The sequence below is a fragment of the Syngnathus leptorhynchus genome, chromosome 20 (genome assembly GCF_054491065.1).
Source record: "Syngnathus leptorhynchus isolate UIUO chromosome 20, UIUO_Slep, whole genome shotgun sequence".
Lineage (NCBI taxonomy): Eukaryota > Metazoa > Chordata > Actinopteri > Syngnathiformes > Syngnathidae > Syngnathus > Syngnathus leptorhynchus.
The window spans coordinates 4,259,009-4,281,141 of NC_141214.1; the positions used below are offsets into that span (position 1 = coordinate 4,259,009).

General features: G+C 43.7%; 4 protein-coding genes across 4 annotated transcripts in view; 2 read left to right on the forward strand and 2 right to left on the reverse strand.

Annotated features, from left to right (window-relative positions):
* The window catches only part of sox4a (SRY-box transcription factor 4a), a 191,876-nt gene that overhangs the window by 38,628 nt on the left and 131,115 nt on the right, over positions 1–22,133 (reverse strand). The window contains exon 12 of the transcript XR_015069230.1: positions 18,280–18,361. The gene's annotated coding sequence lies outside the window, so the exon portion shown is untranslated. The remainder of the gene's footprint in view (positions 1–18,279; positions 18,362–22,133) is intronic.
* Positions 4,192–6,999, forward strand: irx1b (iroquois homeobox 1b). The gene is made up of 5 exons (XM_085900914.1): positions 4,192–4,428; positions 4,855–5,097; positions 5,315–6,071; positions 6,148–6,208; positions 6,696–6,999. Exons 1-5 carry the CDS (start codon positions 4,192–4,194, stop codon positions 6,742–6,744), a joined length of 1,347 nt encoding a protein of 448 aa, XP_085757040.1. The 3' UTR covers positions 6,745–6,999.
* On the forward strand, positions 14,635–16,547 carry irx4b (iroquois homeobox 4b). Its single transcript, XM_085939986.1, has 6 exons — positions 14,635–14,929; positions 15,028–15,213; positions 15,302–15,414; positions 15,495–15,651; positions 15,749–15,902; positions 15,987–16,547. The coding sequence occupies exons 1-6, from the start codon at positions 14,885–14,887 to the stop codon at positions 16,523–16,525; spliced, it is 1,194 nt and encodes a 397-aa protein (XP_085796112.1). The 5' UTR covers positions 14,635–14,884; the 3' UTR covers positions 16,526–16,547.
* ndufs6 (NADH:ubiquinone oxidoreductase subunit S6) lies at positions 20,838–22,090 on the reverse strand. Its single transcript, XM_085939989.1, has 4 exons — positions 21,911–22,090; positions 21,713–21,766; positions 21,226–21,348; positions 20,838–20,979 (listed from the first exon to the last, which is right to left on the reverse strand). Exons 1-4 carry the CDS (start codon positions 22,052–22,054, stop codon positions 20,911–20,913), a joined length of 390 nt encoding a protein of 129 aa, XP_085796115.1. The 5' UTR covers positions 22,055–22,090; the 3' UTR covers positions 20,838–20,910.

The window sequence follows — 22,133 nt, forward strand, 5'->3', positions numbered from 1 at the left end:
ATCATTCCACCCTTCAAAAGAATGGGCCAAATAAATCATTCAAAGTCCAAAATGAATATAACATCCAAGCCATCCGATTTCCTTCTTAATACGTACTCAAAACATCACAAAGCTCATATGACATGTTGTAATAAAACTCGGAGTTCACTTATATAAACCTGGATCGGTGTCAGCCGGATATAAGACATTGCCACGCCTCTTCGCCGCTTCTTCTAGTACAGGCACAGACAGTGGGCCGTTGGGATCCAATTGATCTGAACTTTGACCCCTCCCTCTCATGACAGGGGTGGCTAGAGGTCAAGCCTGTAAGGGATACCCCTCTTTATCTGTCCTCTAGAACAGGAGCTCAAAGCTCAACTGGGGCACCCAGCCAGAAGCGGCGGTTCCCCGGGGTCCCCCCTTCTCCCCCCCCTCCCTCATCACATTCATATGGTCAATATGAGCCTTGGTGCTCGGTGGCCCGTGATGCTTTGACCTACGCTAAGTATCTTTGATTTTCCCAGGGGAAGCCTTTTTTTTTTTGGGGGGGGGGAGAAATAAACAGAGTACAAAGAGTGGTTATTCCAACTCTGGCAGCCGACACCTTTTCCCTTCTAATTCGTCCATCTTGGTCATCTGAGCCACTTCTCCAACTCATCCTTCGCTCAGTCAAGGACTTGGCTGGGTAATGCTTCCGCCTCTTTGAGGTGGTCATTGATGTCGGCACGACTGAGTTAAGCTCACTGCTCCTGCTATAAGGGCTACTTTTCATCACACACACACACGGAGCCACACACACACACACTCCACGCCTCCCACACCTCCCTTTTATGTCACGCTATTGTTTTTAACGGCATTATAACGGTATCATTCCGCACCCGCTGACATCAACAAAGACACCAAACGGCAAATCCAATGTGTGTGTGTGTGTGCGCGCGTTCTCTTTAAAGCGATGCTAATGGCGCCTAAGAAGCATTAAAGTGACCCCTACTGTAACAAAAGAGTTAATAATCCGTTTAGAAAACAATCAGATTGCTATCCATGAGAAAAGCCCCCCTGCTAAGTCTTTCTGTAAAGGAGGAGGAGGAGGTGGGAATTCACCTTTTTTTTTTTTTTTTTGTCAGCAATCTTGTTGAACATCACTTGTTTTCATCGCGCTCTCAATGGAGAATGATGGAACAGTATTTAACGGCGGCTCTTTACACGCACTCAGCAAAAAAAAAAAAAAAAAAGCTGTTGGCGTTTCACAAGCTGGGCCGATTCGACGTGACCCCTGCCGGAGGTCAGGGTCTGTTTTCTGGCCCGTGCACTGTAAATGAGTCCCACTGGGCTTCTAAAGGAGCTATTAACAAACAAACGCTGGCACGCCCATTAATTGCTAATGATAGGCTCTTTGTCGAGTGTTTCCCCTCTGGGTCAAAATGTTCAGTCAGCGGGATCCATCTCCAGGTCACATTGCAACTCGTATAATTGCTTGTGTGAAAATAATAGCCATTAGTAATCATTTGTCCGGTGCTGTGCGTTCTCATGCTGTGATGATTAAAAAAAAAAAAAAAAACTGTGGGATCAGTGTGAGGGAATTTAAAAGAACGAGTCGTTACCTGAGGCTGTCAGGGTTATCTGTTACGTTTGGCGGTGATTCATCTGATTTAGCGTCAACTCGGTGCTTATCTGTGCACCCAAGTGAGCAAACAAAGATTTTTTTTTTCTTTTCTAAACTCATCTGTCCTTCTCTGAGCAAAGACCAAATTTGTAAATTTTCTATTCAATAAATGGATCAGATGTGGAATTGTGAATAACTTTGCTATCAGTCTGAGATTGATGCCATATTCACTTTATTTTTAAAATAAATGCTCAAAATGTAAATGCTAAAAATTAAACTCAAAGAATATTTGGGTTGAATTGAATTGATTCATTTGCATTTAATTGTCTTCAATTATAATGGTACAATTTCAGCACAACAAACGCTTCAATGTATTCAAATGCTTTTGATGAATCATTTCTGAATATTCCACAGATGAAGTTATCATCCAAAACCCAATACTTGATGCCATTTTTATTTACCTCACTGAAAATGACCCAGGAGGAAACGAGCAGCTCGAGTGGATCTCGCCACTTCATTTGAACGTGTCCGAATGTAAGTTATTCCTTTGTCTGCGTGCAGCTAATAGCGGGGAATGGCTTTCAAATGGAGTCAAACTGCCTCCAGAGATCCCTCAATCCACCATCGCCATAAAGAGAGGTCTGAGGGCCAGTCTAAATATTTGGTAGTCTTAGCAGGTTCATGTTAAAAGACGCACAAATGCACTGCACACACACACACACACTCGACGCACACACTGTGAATGCACAAGCAGGCCTCGGCTGTGAAGTTGAATGGCATAGCTCAAAGCTTTCCTCCCCCTCTCCCCCCTTTTCTCTCTCTAAACCGCCAAAACCATTCTCCCCCCTTTCTCCAGCTCAGAGGAATTCATTAACTGCCTCTCCACAGAGACACTATGGAAATCAGGCAAGCTACAAAGGCGGAGAGAGAAAGAGCGAGTTGGAGAGAGAGAGAGAGAGAGAGGGGAAAAGAGGGTGTGTGTGTGTGTGTTGAATGGGGTTATATTATCCTATTAGATGGTGGATATGTCTCGTTTCCCTCCCTGTCATGAAAAAACAACATCAATTTTGAGTGAGAAACAAGACTGAGGGAGAAAGCGAGAGAGCGAGATCGAGAGAGAGAGAGGAAGGGAATGCAGAGAGTGTTTAACGTTGCTCTTTTATCGGTCTGAAATGGAGAGTCCCCTGGCTCCATTTACCTTGGCAATGAGGAAAGGGCCACTCTCTCTATGAATGCCATTTAAAATGCCATGGAGATTAAGCATTCTCTTTATATTTCTCTCTCGCTCTGTCTCTCTCGCTCGCTCACACACACACACACACACTTGGATGCATGCAAACAGCATCATGATATGCATTTAGGGAAAACACCTTTGAGCTGCACAAGTGCCCTATGGCGCTACGAGCCATGAGTGGACCATCACTTAGCTCGAGTGGGCTTTAAGCACAGTAATGAAATCATTAGACCTCCCGCCTCCCTCCCTCCCACCCTCCTCTCATCTTTCTCTCACTCTTAGCTCATCGGGGGGGGGCTCCAGGATGATGATGAATCTGTATTTATGGGGATGGAGTAATTACACGGCTAACCTCGGAGGGAAACCAGGAGGGTCACAGGCCAGCGAGCAGGGCGCCGAGTGCTCTACCTCATTAGCACCATCGCATTTTTTTTTTTTTTTGCTATTTGCATGTACAAATCTCAACAAGCAATTTCAACTCGTATCTCAAAGCAGTTATCAATCATCATGTCTCAAAACAAAAGCCCCTTCTTCTCAGGCAACATCTGTCATTTTCCACTTCTGAGCGCCAGACTATTTTATCCTTTCAATCTCCATCAATCCCATCTGAAAATATGCTCCAGTGACTTCCGTTGATAATCACCGACATTCCTCTTGGACCTGGCCGGCCATATCAATGACCTGCCGGTCCATCTGCCCACCAGAGACCGACATAGTGTCCAAATTGAGGCAGGATCTGTCACACGAGTGCGTAAAAATGCGCGCGTAAAGGTGCCAATTGTTTTTCTTCACTCATGCAAATGCATCGTCGGCTTATTTTAATTGGCGTATTTAACGGATATATTTGAACATGATGAGCGCCAGCAATGCATGTGGTTCATTTCTCTCACCATTAATAGAGGTAAATGTAGCACACACTTCACAGGGTCCTCCTCTCTATGACCATATTGTTAAAAAAAAAAAAAAAAAGAGCGCACACACAAGCGCGCACGGGCGCACACAAGCGCGCACGGGCGCACACACACCACAAGCCACCCACGACCTGGGCTAACCAATGCACTAATCGCCTGCCCTGGGCATAGGAGGAGCTTGGAGCTTAAGTAGGCTGCCAATCAGTCAGTCAGCTCCATATCCAGAAAGCTCCTGCGGCCAAACGCGCGCAGCACTCCGCACTCGACGTGCCAAAGCCGGGCTTTGACTCGGACTGTTAGAAGCGCGCAAGTGGAAGCGTGACACTTTCCAAAAAAAAAAAAAGAAAAAGAAGGGGGACTCTGGTGATTTAGACTCCTCTTTTATTTTGAGCTTCTTCCATTATCTGAGATTTTTCCACCTTTTTCCCTCCCACTGCCGACTTTTGGGGGAGATTTTACTGGACATGGCTTTCCCTCAACTGGGGTATCCCCAGTTCCTCAACGCCGCCCATGAGGTGTACGCGGGAGAACGACCGGCTTCTAGTCGGGAAGGAAGCAATGATAGCGGCGTGAGCTCATCTGCAACAGCCGCTGCTGTCGGCTCCATGCTGGGGATGTACGGGAGTCCATGGGCGGCCCCCAACTACAGTGCCTTTCTGCCGTATAGCGGAGCACCAGACCTCGCCCTCATCTCTCAAATGGTAAGACTTGTTGCGTAACATGACTGACATGGTCAATTTGCCTTAACATATGGCAATTAATTGACCATATTGGTGGACAGTGTAAAATTGAAAACGAATTACATGAGCAAATTGTTTAGTGTTATAATTGCAACAATTGAATTCAAATTTCTACTTGATTTTAAAGCAATGTAATATATATATAAGTATAATTTGCCATGTTTTGATATGATCAGAACAAAATAAATCCTTACCCACACTGAAAACCGACTTATTATAAAAATGCATTATTGCATTGACAAAAAAATCAAAGCTGCAACAGTGCAATTCAAAATAATCTCAACAATATTTTGCTAAAATCTAAAATTATTCTCACACTGTATTCAATCATTTCCCCCAACTTGAATATTTCCCTCTAACAACTTGTCACTTCTCTTCCAATTTCAGGGCTCCCAGTATGAGTTAAAGGACAGCCCGGGTTCCCATCCAGGCTCTCTACCTGTGCACGCCGCTCAAGGTTTCTACCCATATGGACAGTATCCTTACGGAGACCCGTCGAGGGCCAAGACCGCTACACGAGAGACCACCAGCACCTTGAAGGCCTGGTTGCAGGAGCACCAGAAAAACCCTTACCCCACCAAAGGGGAGAAGATCATGCTTGCCATCATTACAAGGATGACGCTCACACAGGTAGGGGAAACTATGCGTTAATAAATAAATATTTTTAAAAAATAGAAAAGGAAAAAATGAGCTCTTAGGGAATGTGCGGGAAAAGCAACACATGCAAAACGCCAAATTCTTAATTTTAACAGATGGATTTTTAAAAATATTCTACCTTAGGACAAATAAATTTCACAAATTATAAAACGCTCAAATTGACCTAATAAGACGCGTTTCTGTGATGCAGGTGTCCACGTGGTTTGCAAACGCACGCAGGCGTTTAAAAAAGGAGAACAAGGTGACGTGGGGCCGCAGCGCCGAAGACCGCGACGGACGCATCTTCAGCAGCGACAACGAGGATGAGCAAGGCAAGAACGGCAGCGACGACGACGAAGACGAGGAGATCGATTTGGAAACGGTCGACATTGAAAGACCGGAGGAGCCGCGCGCCGCAGCGGAGCAGGGCTGCAGGAGGGGGGAGAAGGAGGAGGACGTGGCTGGTAGAGAGGCCGCGACGGAGCCTCGGAGCTCGGAGAGCAACAGGACGCTTTCCGTGGACGCGGCTATTTCGCTCAATAAAGCCCAACCTGTGGTCAAACTGGTGGATCACTCCCCCAGCAGACAGGAGTGCCACAGACCACCGCAGAGCAAACCCAAAATCTGGTCCTTGGCTGAGACCGCTACGGCACCGGACAACTCGCACAAAGCCTCCCATGCGCACCACCCGGCTTTAGCGCATGCCGGACACCCGGCACTTCTCCCGGGCCATGGGATATACACATGCCAAATCGGCAAACTCCACAACTGGGCCAACGCGGCTTTTATTAACGCCAACTCGCTTTTAAACATGAGGTCGCTGCTCGGAGGAGCGCAGGCCGGACAACTTCCTTTGCGCGGCCCTGCGCTCCCCGCGCGTCATGACGCACGACCCGGACACGGAACTTCGGGGACAGAAGACGACAGTGACGGAGACTCGTCTGGAAGCTTTAGTCCAAAAAGAGATGGTACGACGACGGGACATTTTTCCAACATTTGTCAAATCCAAACCCAAAAAAATCAACGTGTTTTGTTGTTTTACAGATGAAGACAGCGACCACAGATCGGATTCCCTTAAGTCTCCATTCCAGCTCATCACTGACAGGTAAATGCCCTGCATTTGAACCATGTTATGATCAAGCTCGCATTTCTTGCCACATGTCTTGTGGTAAATGAACCTTCGAGCAGGGGGGTAAACACTGTTACACCTGACTGGCCATGGAGGCTGAGCTGTGAGCACATAAATCATGTGATTGAGAGGCCACTTTAACGCCTCGTCAGGCAGCAGGCTGCTGCTGATGCATCCTGCGGGGGCCTATCTCCAAGCCGGGTCATTTAAATAATCTGCAGCCTCCCCTGAGTGAATGCAGTCAATGCATGTCAAAGAAAGCGCTGAGAGCAGGAATGGAGCAGAGGCTTTGAACATTTCATGAGTGTTTGCCTTTTTTATTTACTGCAATTTGAGGCTAACTGATACTAATAAGAAAAAAAATGAGATGCTTTTTAGAATAATCTCAGTTTCATTGAATTTTTGTCCATTTGCAATGAATTAATTTTGACATTTCTTTTTTTTTTCCCCCCTCACACAACAGACCTCATCATGGCAGAGGAGCACAGCGAGCTCTAACATCAACATTATGAAAATACTAACCAACGACAAAATAAAAATAATTTTATTTAACTGAGAACTATTTCACAAAGATATTTTTGACAGGACGACCTGTTAAGAGTGTTACCGTTTAGCCTATACTTGTTAAAGAGATGTTTTCATGTCAACAATATGCTTGTACCTCTTATTTCTGTATGTTCTTTTACTCTCTTACTGTCTCTTTTGAAAATTGTAAATATAGGATATGGATTGGTCTTTAAAGAATCTATTTTTCGGAAACTAAATAAATGTCATTATAGTCATTTATTATTGAAAAAGAAATGGCTTGGGTCTAATTTGAAGTGGGGGACTAAGCGGCGTGTGTGTGTTATCAAAGTGTGGTCCAAAATTAGCCAAAGAATTTTTATAAAATATTTTCATAGTGATTTTGCAAGTTTGCATCATTTATTCGTATTTATCCAACAAGAGCAATTTAGATACCCCGGATAATAAATGCCAATGTCAACTTGACATATTTCGTTATTTAGTTTGTCTGCTAACAAAGTGAACTTGCACTAAAATTCACAACCACTTGGAAGTTCCAGCAAACACTACAGAAATTGAAATCCAAGCTTTCCAGGACCCGCGCCTGTGCTTTTCAGCCAGCCTATTTTTTTTTTTTAAGCTTTAATGTTGGATTACGCCCCTCTTGGTGGCATCACTGCTATACCTCTGAAATATGGATCAGAAAGCGGGAAAGGCCAGCGGCCAGTGGGGAGGCAAAACAACTCCTGGGGTGGCAAAGGCCTGGTGGGTTGTGTGTCACTCCAACTCATCTTTTGACGTTCAAGGGCCTCCCAATAGCGGGGGTGGAGAGGAAGATAGAAGAAGGTAGGGGGTCTTAGAGCTGTCGAGCATAAAAGCTGGATGCATGCGTGGCTCATGATTGGAGGAACCTGCGTGTGTTTAGGTGCAAAAATGGCAGATAAGACTAAACAAACAACAACAAAAAACATTAATAATAAAAAAAAGGCATATATGGGACTCATATCAGTAATTAGAATGAGTTGCATGGAGATGTGACTCGCTGCTGCCCCCTCACTCTGACACGTCATACCACAAATAAAGTCCAAAGTTTTCAATTAACTGTGATGTAAATCCAATTTTACTGATCGCCATAATATCAAAAAGGAAGACATCATCAGTCAGCGATCAAACATCAACAAGAACGCAATATGCATTTCATCTCCTGAAAATGCTCAGATTGCACGTTTCTATTCGTCTTTGGATAAATGTATTAAATAATCCAGGAAGAAACTTGTGCCAAGAACATTTCATGCTTTCTTCAAATCATGTTTTTCTACGCTTGCCAGCGATTAATTTCATCGCTTTATAGTCGATCAAACATATATGAATAATAGATTTTTACCCAAAGTAAAAAGGTGATCTATAAAACAAAAATGTGTAACTTTCCCTTTAAATTAAATGATTATGAATGTAATCAGCACCTCGAGGTAATTATGTATTTAATTGTCTTTATTTACACAATTATAAGACCAAACCTGAAGAGGTTGACATTTCTGTTGGTTTTACAGATCTAATCAAATCCACGCACAATGAGCGATCAGATCAGAACACGAGTGGCAATAAACAGCACACCCTAGCTGTGGCGAGCAACAGCGAGAGCTGTCATTGATGTGAGAACAACATGGAAGGAAGCCAGACACTTGAGGCCATTTTACCTTCCTCTGCCAAATCAGACAGACTGCCATCGGCACCGCTGAGGAGAATATTAGCCGCTCTCGTCCTCTCTCAGTCTCTCTCCCTTTTTTTTTTTTTTTTTTTCTCCCGGCGCTTCATAGCAGCCAGATCGAGCGACTGTCCTTCCAAGAACCCAAACAATATGTTATTCTTTCAAACTTGGATATCAGTGAGCGTTTGCACGATGGCGCTGAAAATGACATCAAATGAGTCTTTCATCGCTGGACGCCGCATGTCCAAAAACAAGTTGTGCTATGAAAGGAGGCACAGTTAAAAAAAAAAAAAAAAAAAAGAGCCGATCCAATATTTGATAAGCATTTCCTGGCTGGAGCTACTAGAAACTTCTTCAAGTTCACACGACATGGCAGTTGTTTGTCATCCAACCTGCGCGGAAACTTTTCAGAATGCTGTGCATGCTGGGAAGAACTAGAATTGAGAAAAGGCAACCTGGGATTCGAGCGTTCTCTGCGGAGTTTTTCGGGGGGTTTGCGTGAGCCCCCTCAAACTCTCAGTGTGAATCAAGTCTTCATTGGCGCTTTAGTATTCGTATATGGGCTCTTTGGTGAATTCTAATCCCTATTAAAGAGGCAGATTATAGAAGGGATTTGTCTTTGATTCTCCTGTCCCACTGCTCTTTTCTGTCAGAGGCTCCCTCTCGGTTTGTATCTTTCCCTCGTTTCCTTTCTCTCGCCGCTGATGGGATGGTCACGGACAGAACAATGATGGCCTCCGTGCGCGAGGGCCCCCGTCGTTGCCTGAATAGATTTGTTAAAGGACCCCAGTTGATGAGAGAGCTCCGGGCCTCGTGGACTAGCCCTCGTGCGCCCTTTTTCGGAGGCGCCCGGCATGGGAGCGAGCTCCCGGCCGTGAAGCGCCGCCACCTTTCCTCTCTTCTCCGCCGAGGAGATAATCGGGCTTATGTAAAGACGACGTGCTCTTTTGACAGTCATCAGCTCATCTGTGATCCAATCAAGCCCAAATCCGCCATTGTTGGCCCCCTCAAAGTCTCTCAAATCCGCTTGTGCAGAAGAGAGGCGCTGCCTTCTTTATCCTGCCAATCACTCCTGACATTCCTGCCACAGTTGCCATGGCCTGAGGTCAGAGGTCGTGAAAACAGAGAGCATGAGCTGATTCTGGGAGAATGGCACGGGGCTAAAAGGAGGGACTGGGCTCATTGCTCATCCAACCCGGGGGGTAAATGTAGACAAGTTAGGGATGTATAGCCCCCGCCGAGAGGGCCAGCACGGGCAGGGGTGGAGAATGACTGCAGGATGAGGAACGGAGGGAAAAATGGAGTTGGGAAGAGGGGAGGGGGTCCTGTTTGATTGCCAAATAGCTTTTACAAAGGTTGACCTTCAGGGGCCAGGAGAAGAAAAGTCCAAGACAATGTCAAAAGGTTCAGGAGAAGAGATAATAAACATAGCAGTTCATCGAGTGCAAGTTTCCAATACAAAACTGCTCACTGCTAAAAAAAAAAAATAAATAATAATTAATCGAGCTGCAATGAATCCTAATATGTCATTGCGGGATAAACGGGGGCATTGGGTTAAATCTGCTGAAATGTCCTCTTTCTGTATTCATGTGTATACATAAGTGAGCAAATGTTTAGCCTCGATGAGATATCATAGGGAATTTGCGCCTTTCACTCTTCCTCCGGAGAGATTAGCGGAATTAAGCGTTTAGCACAAAAGTATCACAACTCATGAGTAATTCAACACGCTCCACAATGAGCAAGTTTACAGGCTGAGCTTTTTTTTTTTTTGTTAGCTCGCAGCTGCGAGTACCTCAATGGCGAATATTCAGGCGAAATACACACGGCAAATACTATGAAAGGGAGGGAGTGATAAATCCTTTTTTTTTTTTGTGGAGGTCTAGCCATTCACGACCATAAGCTGAGGCCAGAAGCAGGTTGGGAGAAGGGGAGGGCTTGTGCGGTAGTTTTTTGGACCGTTGGCTCCTTTCAGACAGGCGGGGAGGGAACAATGTTCATCTACGACATATATGAAGCAACATACTTTTGGATTAGGATTTTTTTTTTCTATACTTGAGAGACAGTAATGTCCCGTGTGAATTTTCTACTTTAAAAAAAAAAAACTATTCTGGCATCTGGCAGAAAAGTACAAATGTAAGCCGTCTCAGAAAAAAAAATAAAAAATCATGTTTATCTGTAAAACTCATTTTGGTTGCTTCCTAATCTTACCGGTAACTAAATGACACAAAAATTCACAACGTAATTACACATAAAAGCGTCACTTTCTCTCCCCTCTCAGTTACAGACATGCGCATAGACACAAATCAATGTGTGTGTGTGTGTGTCTAAGATAGACAGGGGTTAATATACTCCATTAAGCTCTATTAGCCTAAATGACTGGGGCAGATGAACGAACGACTCGCATGTGTGTGTGTGTGTGTGTGTTTTCATGCACACGCAGAGGAGTACGGGACAACCTGCCAACTGTTTATCTGCGAGGCCCACACCCACACACAGAAGGAGGGTGGGCGGCGGGAAGCGGAGATCCGGTTTCCCACTGTCACAGATGCTTACCCGCCTCTCCATTACTGATGTGATTGGAGTGGACACAGAAAACTAGCCATCTTGTTCCCACCGGGCCAATCTGAGGCAATCATTGCCCCGTTGGTCTCGCGGGAGAACGCCGACTCGGCACTTAATCGACTGCGATCAACCCTTGTCGCTCGCTTGGGTTCTAGAGACGTGGATTAATACTTTGCCGGGTTTGATGGCACGTGATCGGACTCGTGGGGGGGGATCGGATGTGACACTCGCTGGTGGAAAGTGGGGAATGTGACAATTTGGAGAAATCAAAATCGGTAGTGGGCTCCGGACCTGGGAGGTCCTTTTCGAATATCTGTGACCACGTCATCCGTGCACGGAGACAAGTGGAGCCGCTGTTTGGTGCTCGGGTTGTCACAAAAGTCAACGTGACCTTTTCACCTTCCCGGTCAATAAGAACCGCAAGTTGAGCTCGCTCCTGCCTGAGGCGAACACACACAATGTATTATCACAAACTGCCACAAGGTGGCACTTGAGCTCTAAGTACAACTACTCAAAGCAGAACAATACTTTAGTTCTCACCACAAGTGAGCGCTACACAGTTCAAAGTCTTTTTTTCATATCCAGTGATTATCCTGAAATATTTAGAAAAAAAAATCGAAAATCACTTCACGGGTCCTTTAAACTCTGCAAATAATATTTTGCTGTATCTTGCTGCAAGTTAGAAGTGAAACTGCAAAACATTACCCAACTATTAAATGTGACATTTAAACAGTTTGGGATCATTTTGACCTTCGAAACGAGCTCATCGGCGGATCATCGGAAGATTCAAGCTGGATTTAAGTGTTTGTTAATGGTCTGTATTGGTCCCTGTGGACTGAGGCTTGGAGGGCTGAATAATGTATGCCCGCTGCAGAAGTAATGAAGTGGAAGTGATGGGAGGAATACGAGTGTCCTCCCAGGGCTCAACGCAAACTGTACGCACTCTTAAGAGCTGCCTGTAGCCTAAACCTCCCTCCTCTGCCTCTGTCTGTCTCACTTCTCGTCTTTCTCACACATAACGCGCCGCACGGCGGCTAAGAGGGTTAGCTTGTCTCTGTTCCCATTTGCTACATCATTGATGAGAAAAGCCGGGGCATTTATAGTATCCCGCTCAAGAGTTCAGTAGATGCGTCGCTTCCATAAAGATCCTATCGGAGGAGAACTGCAGGAAGATATCTGAGGTGGTCTTGTTTTTGTGGACCACATCAAGTCAGATTTGCTGTTTGACACAGAGTTGGGAACAAAAATTTACATTATGGAGGATAAGAACCTCCACAAGGGTGAAGTCAATGTTGGGGTTTTATAAGGCCGCAAAAAACAGTGATGGCGGTGACATGAAAGAATGTGAACTCATGAATTGTCACGGCAACGGATTCTGAGAAGCGAGATGTTTTGCATCCAGGCATTGAATTCCAGGGAATCGTTTGCTGTTGGTGGCTCCAATGAAATTCTTTGTGTCTCGTGCCACTCGAGCTTCTGGCACTCGACAATTCTCAGTTTGTTCCGAATAACACGTGCGACTGCCGGTTTAGTTATGAAGCACCGACGCCATTTTTTTTTTTTATTTGAAAAGTGCCAGTCCGACTAAAGCCGTTACATCTTGCAATGGCGATCAAAATGTTTGACAGAAACAATCCGACAAGTGTGGCCGAGAGCTTCCGGGGAAATAAAACTCGACAACAAATTGTCTAACTCCCCCCCCCTCCCCCCAAACACAGAAACATCATGTGGTCGGTCAAGTGACAAAGCCCCCGAGCCGACCCCGTTATACAAGTTTTATTTGAAGAAGCGAAGGAAAAAAAAAAAAAAAAACCCAAAAAAAACGTGTGACTTTGTAGCAGAGACACAAAGTCTACTCGAAATATATAGATGACATCGGGAAAGCACGATTTGTAAAGAAATATAAAATTGCTCCAAGGCTCAAAAAGCATCTGCATGTTAAACAATGATTAAAGTTGCATCAAGCTCAGACTTTCAACTGGAAAATATTCAAATGCGCCACATTGTGATTGAAGGAACTTGCGATTGGAGTTGTTTGGGCCTCTCCGGCAAACAACACGCCGCCGCCGCTCTCCTCGCGCATTAACACGCTTCTATCATTAAGCCCATTGTCCCACCTCCTGCATAATAACTGCGGTGGGATGCACAGAGGATAAAATAAGAACGCAGTTTTTCCTCGTCCTTCTCACCCGTGGAGGTTTTTTTTTTTTTTTTGGAATGAATGATTGATGTGAGGGAAGCGCGATCAGAAAGATATAATCACGGTCTAACGAACGCAAGGGCTTAAGAAAAAAAAATATAGATATATATATACTTACTGGAAAAATGCCATCAATTTATAAAGACTGTGTATATTAATATATAAGTAGCTCATTGAATATTCAAAAAGGAGAAAAATAAAGCGCATGATTTTGAATAGGCTTTGTGTATATACCAAGATGAGAGGGACGCAAGTTTTCCCCAGCAAGGAGCCGATGGTGTTTGTTGTCAGCGGCTAAACAAATTGCTATTGTCTTTGAGTGGCATCTGTTTTGTGCAACGCCGCCGCACGGAGATAAGTTCATTTCCCAGCTTTGAGCGCAGATGAGCGTGGCGACAGTTAGTCCGTGTTTCACTATATGAGCACCTTTCACGGGACAAATAGAATGTCAATCAAGGGAAGGTACACAGATGCAGCACCCCCACCCCCTTTCATTCCTCCGGTGGGGCCGAAGATGCTTTCTGGTGATGCGGCTCTGTTGTTCCTGCATTACTCTGGTTGCATTGGGAATATTTTGGCCTTTTACCCCTTCGAATCCCCCTCGCTCCATTTTACTTTGAACCAATTTTCCTGCACGCTTTTCAAAATTCAATAGTTTCCTTAAACGTTCTCAACAGAAGATGCTGAGTATGAACTGATTGTAATTTATGTTACCTTGATAGGGGGAGGGGGGGGGGGGGGGGCTATAAATAAAATTGTGACATAGTGAATATTACAGTATTGAGTAAAAAGCAGTCAAGTGTGAATTTGGTCACAACGTTTAAGGCTTTATGATTAAAAACATGACAAGTCATCCACTTGGTAAATGTGCTTACTCGAGGGAATGCGGGCTGTTTATTCTTTGATTAATTTGCTTACATAGGAAACTTCAACCCCCTCCCTACTCGTAAATGTGTTGATGACAGGGAGATTTCTCCATGGTGACAAGTTATCTCAACTACAGGCTCAAAACGATTATGCTAATACCAGGTTGTAGTCATCAATCATCTCGTGTCAATGTGCTGTCAAGCATCTGGAGTTAAAGCAATATGTGTGTTTATTTGGAAAAAAAAATGGAATTGATGACATTCTAATTACGCCCGGGGCTTTTCTTGCGTGGTTTCTTAGTCTTGAATAAGAGGTGAAATAAAGAGAATTAATTATCCGAGGGGCTTCATGTTCACGTGAGCCCCGGACGACGCGCACTGAGTTCTGAGTGACGTCACAGAGGCGCGTCTTAAATTGGAAGTGCGTCGCGCGGGGAGGGCTTCTTGGTTTGATCTCTCACTCATGCGCTCACGCTGTGGATCGGATCTTGTGGTAGTGGGGACGCACTTGAGGCTGCGACGTTCAGAGAGCGCTGAAGGAGGGGTGGGGGGGCTGCCCGTCGAGGGGAAATGACTTTTTCCAACTAATTATCACCATTTTGTGAAATGAAAGTGGTGCGTAAACGTCTGCTTGCTGTGCGTAAAAGCCAGCAACCAACTTTGGATTAGTCAGTAGATGGAACTAGAATTCTTGATTTTTATGACTCAATTTGTCAGAATGTCTATGTAGGTTTGGATAAGTGTTTTAAGTAGATTTGTTTTTGTTTTGGAGCTTTTTTAAGACATTCCTATGCTCTGATCTGAATTCAGACATGGCTTACTCTCAGCTGGGATACTCCTACTCTACTCCATCACAGGTGCGTTTATTTTTATTATATAAAAAAAAAAACTCTTAACATTTTATTATTTGCACAAAGATGGAAAAAAAAGAATGATTTTGCAATTGTTTCTGAAGTTTCTTATGACCACAAGCCCCTTGGCTGGCTGTCTGGAGCCGGGATCCCCTCCATCCCACCCCGCGTTGCGCTCCCCGGGTCACCAACTCACCTCTGGCAGCAGCATCGGCGTTTGTAGCCCTTACCCAAAGTGCCAAGCTTACTATAACACATGCGCTGGTGACACCACACCTCTCTATTCCAGGGTGAGTTACGCCTCGACTTTTCAATTCAACATAGCAGCCGCTGATTAAACGTAAGGGATGCTGAGTATGTGTCACCTGTAATTGCAAGGGACCATTACAGCCTAAAGGTGTAGCTGCATCTGTGCCCATGGGGACCTCTCAGACATCTGCCTGCTATCCGTATGACTACCCGTTTGGCCATTATTCTTATGACAGATATGGGTAAGTATTTTAAAAATGGCTACTTGTTGTTGTTTCTAATTCAAAAGTCATCCTAATGGAATTATTCTTCAACTTTTCAGTTACTCGTCCACAGAAGGAGCTTCACGGCGTAAAAACGCTACCCGGGAAACGACCGGAACCCTGAAGGCCTGGTTGCAGGAGCATCAGAAGAACCCTTATCCAACCAAAGGAGAGAAGATCATGCTGGCTATTATCACCAGGATGACCCTCACACAAGTGAGTACAACGACACACAGGCCCTCAGGCCCCCCAAAAAAATAGAGTTGGTTTGAGTGTGTGACATCACTCGTTTTCTGACATTTTATTTCTTCAGGTGTCGACATGGTTTGCCAACGCCCGCAGGAGGCTGAAGAAGGAGAACAAGGTGACGTGGTCGCCGCGAGCTTGTAAAAGCTCAGACGACAGAGGTCGTGATGAAGACAGTGACGAAGCCGAGAAGTCGCTTAAAGGAGATAAAGATCATCCGGGTGAGACCTCCTAAATAGATTCATGCTTGATTTCAAGTCAGCTTTTCTTTTTTTTTTAAACTTGGATATTCTCCCGCTTCTCAGATCAGCAGTCTGCCGACTTACAGAGCGATCTGGAAGACTTTGACCTCCTGGAGTCCGACGCGTCCGACTGTGAACCAAAGCCGCAGTTCATACCCGAGGACAATGAACCCGATTCTAACCTACCACACGCTCACCTCCCGTACAACCCAGAGCCTGAGAGATCATCTCCAGACTTCCCGAAAGACCAGAACGCCTTCTTTCCGTTGCCAGATGTGCACGGAACAGACAACAAACCCAAAATTTGGTCCATCGCTCACACCGCCGTATCTCTGGATCCCGTCTTGGAGCCCGAATATCCGCCCTGTATGCTGTCGAGCAGCTCGTCATCTCCCGGCTTCCCGTCAAACATGGCGCTACCCAAAACGGACAGGACCCAAGAATCGCCAGTGGACACACTTAGGGAGTGGGTGGACGGCGTTTTCCACGGCGCGCCGTTCCATCAGTTAAAAGCATCGGCGGCGTGGAAAGGTTACAACGACACGACCGTGAGCGACGGATCACGAGGACAAACCTTCGAACTCATCAGATCGTCTTTGTAGACGCCGAAGCAAACTGACACTTTTAAAGCCTCCTGGACTTATTCAGTAAAATTTATATTTTAGTGTTGTGACCAATCGAGTCTTCACCAAAATCCACATTGTTATGTATCACCTCTAACATGCACAAAAGGATCCGTGGCGACAGTAGGAAGAGTGCTTGATCTTGTTTATAATTTCCAGTTTGACACATCACAAAAGAAAAAAAATACATGCCATGAGATTATTAAATCACTATAACGCAATATTTGACTTTATCTTTCTCCCAACATCTTAATTGACCGAATCAAGACGAGACAACATCTTACTACTTGAGGACAACAACACTCCTGTCTCCGCAAAAGTTGTGGAAAAGCCCGAAAAAACGCTTTTCTTTGTTACACTGAGCTCGAGTAAAATATCGATGAATGACTGAATAGATATGCACATAAAGCAGCTTCAATTAGACATGTGATCAACTTTTTTTTTTTTTTTAAATCTAATTCTAACATCTGATTAACCTGAAATTAGATGATATTCACAAATCCTGCAAGCCACAAGAATTAAATGTTGACAGCAGTTCCTAAATTTTCTAAATCCACTAAAACAATGCGGTCCGTACTTGGGCGACCAAGTATGCGTGTGTGTGTGTTTCAAGGGAGTGAAATGGGGGGAAGTGGATTGTATTCAGCCGTGACTAATGGGAACACACAGAGGAGGGTGCTGCTAAATTGTTAAATCGATGCCACTTCCAGCCGAGCTCCAGATATAGCCGCAATCAGCCATGCGTCCCCTTTCATTAGGCATCTTTTGACTTTGGCATCCTGGGAATTCCGCACAACGCTCTACCAGTTTAAACAAAAAAAAAAAACCCTCATAAAACTTAATTTAAATTAAGGCATGATAGAAATAAACAATGCAATAAGTAAGGCATCATTGGCAATAAATGGTGTGAATGGAGTTCCATCTGCTTCAAATATTACAGGGGGGGGGGAAACTTGTCAAGTTTTGCACTCAAAGCACTTAAAGTAGCGTTTTTCTAAAACACAGCCCAACAAGAAACTGCCCCCCCCCGTCCTCACCACCACCATTGTTCTCCTGTTTTCGATTTAGGAGCAGTGATAAAGTATTTATCAGAACAGAGGAGGGATCTTCCCAGGCTTTGTATGGAATTAACCATTTTACATTAAATAATTCAGGATGAATTCATCCGAGAATTTCATTCTCTTTCTGCTTCATAAATAAATAAGAGTCGAGATGATAAATAATGACATCTGACTTCTTATTTTTGTAAAGTTTTCTTCCCCCCCTCAACTCGCTGACAGGAAGTGGCTCCAAGGCCGATACGATTGTGCTCACCTCATTCATTCGCATAATAATCGGGAAAAATATCGTTTGGAAGCCTTTAAAAAAAAAAAAAAATGGAGTCATGAAGGATATCACATGGCAACCAGATAAGAGGGTGACCCTCTTGTGAGTGGGGTTAAGAGCTATGAGTGCCTTCACTCTTGCTACACTTGGAGGCGGAACTTCCCTCGAGAGAATCGAAACGTTTTTCACGATTTACTTAAGGGCATTAAAAAGCAATCTGACAACACCGAGTTAAAACACGAGTGTCGATTTTATTTTACTTAGGTTGCGTGACGTGAATAATTGGAACTGTTAAATATATTTTGAAATGAGTGGTCAATATTAAGTGTAGCATGTAAACTATTCAATAGGGATGCAAAGTTTTCTTTCACTGTTATCCTTCTCACATTGTGATTTGTCGCACTGACCTTTCACACTTCCTCCAGGAATCCTCTCTGCATCTTCTCCTCTTGCTCAACTCCTTCATTCTCTTGGAATGTGTCAGCTCACCTGTGGGAACACGAGCGAGACACACAGTTAGCCCGACACGAAGCTTCAGATGCTCCCTCGGCCATTAAATGTGATTAAGTCACATTGTTTGTCTCACAACAACGGTCCTCTGTGGATCGGGTCGGGAATGACACATAGGCAAATGAAAATGATTTTTTTTTTTCCAAGCATATGACAACATAGGCAAATGAAAATGATTGGTTTTTTTTTGCAAGCACCTCATATGAAGACTTGGTTTAAATAGCATTTACTACTTTTACTGATTGTTCTTATTGAAATGAATAGAAATGCCATTAATTTGCTCCAGCACTCTCCCCCAAAAAATGGTTGCATGTTTTAAAAATGAAAATGTATACTCGATTGTAACATATGATAACAATACAAAAGAAAATTAAAAATAAATCTACCTATTTTCCCCTTAACTTAAAAATAAATGTAAAAACAATTGTTTGAGCTAAAACAACTTTTACTTATACGACTATTTTATCTCTCCAAAATCACAAGTTTATTATTATTTTGTTTTTTTTTTACAGCTCTTTTCTGGGTCTCTCCTCCATCTCCGACTGTGGAGAGCTTACTTAACCAACGAGAGCTCAGCGGAACTCACACACACACTTTCCAGGCTTCCTTAACAGCACAATGCCACACTATGACCTAGTTTTCTTAACCACAATATTTGAGCACTGTTAAAAAAAAAAGTCAAGATCCAATTACTCCTGTCCACACCTTCTGTCAGACGCCTGTTTGCCTTCCGCACTTGCACAGGTTGGCATACATATACACAGCTCCAAGTCTCTTGTGTCTTCCATGACTATCAAAGTGCTCAGTGCAAACTCCCTCCTCCAAAAAAAAGTGTCACATGTCGCCAGAAGTGTCTTGCACCCCGACGTTACGCTCCCGGCTGCTGGCACGAGAACAAGTCATTATTTCCACGCTAAAAGGTCAGATGCTCTGTCACCTGACTCCAAAGTGGAGCTCAGCCGAGTTGCCCCGAGACAATGACCAAAGGTCATTTTTTTGTTTTGCCGCGTTGTACGATGAGCATGGATATGAGGAGGACGGGCTGCTTCTAGATCTGCCTAAAGACTCTACTTTTTTTTTTTTTTTTTTGGTCACCAGACAGGGAGGTTCAGATAATTGGCTGCAGGCAGCTCCATAATGAGCCAAGAGGTTTGTACAATGACACATCTTCAAGGGGAAATATTTTAATGGGGCAATTATAGCGATGAGGAGAATGTTTTGCACAGAGTGAGGGATTGTTTTTGTTAAGGAGCTCACTGGCATTTCATGATCCAAGAGTTTTTTTAAGATCATAACAGCCTTCAGATAAGTGGATTTTAAAGATGACCGAGGGCCACATCACACACAACTTTGGCAGATGTGAGATCTGCTGTGAGCTTCGTTTAGGAAGATTAAATTAATTAACAACTACTGGCTGGAAAGTATAAGCGCTATTTTATTCAGTGCAATTCATATGCTCAGTTTCATCGGAAGATTTTTTTTTTTTTGCCCCTGGCATCGTCTAACAACTCAACGGAAGCTCCACCTCTGCTCTGACTACACCAAGCAGTCAACTCTGACACGGGCCAGGCTTCCCTGCGTCATTTTTAACAATGCACCTCTTCCCTACGCTTTCACTCATCCACAGCAGTCTGACTATAGATGAGGTTAACTACAAGCACAAGCCTCACTTTCCAGAAGTCACCAGGGCCAATTATATCTGGCTGACTTATCCCCCCGCCTTAACCTGAGCGCCACGGCGTGGAAAATGCAGTTCCACCAGCTGCATCACTGGGGACAGAGCAGACTAGTGCTGTCTGGAGTGCAAGTACGGGCCAATTTGGCATGCAGAGGTCTGTGGAGAATAAGCCTGATGAAATATATATATATGATCTTCTTCAAACATGCATTGTTCCGCACTACTGTTTCTTATTTTCTGCCCCTGATGTCCTGCAGTTTGAACGGAGTAGTGCAAATGAAAAGGCGGTTTCAGGATTCCCAATCAGAATGCCGTGGCACAATAGAGAGCTATGTCAGTGACAAAAACAATGATATGCTCTTCCATTCGGTTCCACAAGGAAGAAAAGTATACTCACCTGTTGCAATTCATATAACTAAATAGGTCATGGCTTCTTCATTTACGGTTCATTAAATGAGAGCTCAGAGTTTATACAGAATAAATTAAAACATTTTTTTTTGTATTAATACTTACTATTCATTTTTTTCCTGGTTTGGGGTACAATTAAAAATTTTCAATGTAAAACGGGTACCTTGGCTCAAAAAAAGGTTGAGGAAAACAGTACAGCAATGCATTTATAATTACAATGCCGACATCTAGCGGTCAACAATAGTAACTGCAATACTCTGTAATATGTTAAACAATTATGACAAACGCATGAAAATAACAATTTACGTTGAAAAAAATGATCAAATGGCTTCCCAAAATCGAAGAGAATAAATTGGAGAATAAACCAATCCCCGGGTAGGTAGATTATAAATTTATTCACTAATATTGCAAGTTACAATGTAGAGAAGGAAGAGGAGTTAATTCAGTGATGATGCTTTGGCTTGAACTGCAATCCACAGTAGCCACATGTGCCAACTTTAGTATCTTTATCCTGCAGAGAATGTAAGAAAAATGATAATTAATATCTTTAAAGCACAGACAATTGCATTTATTATGATGGAGTTGCACGTCTTAAATATACAGTATGGAAATCCGCATAACTAGAAAACGAGCAGTAGTAGTCGGCCTAACTAAAAATCTGAACTTAGTGATGGCAATAATGGCAAATTTCCATATATCAGTATGGTGGTGATACACAAATATTATATTTGTATTTATTTATTTAGCAAAATCTTACCAGATTAATGTAGACTTTGGGGTGACCGAGTGCTCCTCCTCCGCCATCACAGGACACAACACGGGCCTCGACGTCACTCACACTCTCCTCAGCCACCAACTTGATGGCCCAGTTCGTATTCACCTAATGAAAACATTTCTTCCATTAAAATCGAAAATCTTATTTAAATGTGACACTTTTTTCCCCCCAGACACTAAACGTTTACAGTGGCCTGCTTAGCAATTTGCAACTAACTATAAATAAGGGGTATGCCATTTAGCAATGAGGCGGAAATAAACAAATAGGTTGACATCAACTGATATTGTCTATAGTGTAAAATGTAAAAAGACACAATGACATGGCATGCAACAGATTGGAAAAATTATCTGTAACATTTTAACATGCAATTCTAAAGTGAAACATGCTTACTAATAAAAAATATAACAGCACTACGACTTTGCAGAAACCTAGTTGCAATAAAGTTATAAAAAATATATATATATCTTACCTCCTTCTGTTTGCCAACAAATCTGGCTCTCCTTGGGTCGTTTGCATCAAACACCTGCGCATTAAATACTTGCAATGTATCACCGAACAACGAGTTTGTTATGCGACAGAAATTCAATGTGTATCATAATAGCAATGTCGCTTGATAACCGGTGGTGCATGCAGTATACAGGCTAACAAATTGTATAGCACAAAGTACCTGTCCAGTATGTGTGATGGGCTCGCCGGTAGTGGCAACCTCCACGGAGTAACGGTGCACGGGCACAGCAGTGAGTCTCAAAGGAGAAACTAATGCTTTTGCATTTTTACTGAAGGACAACATTCGAATTAAGGTGGCCGCCATGATTGCAGCAAATTACTTTCCCAAGATGCTCAGCGGTTTTCGAAATTCTTTAATAACCCGAATTATGCCTTAGAGGTGT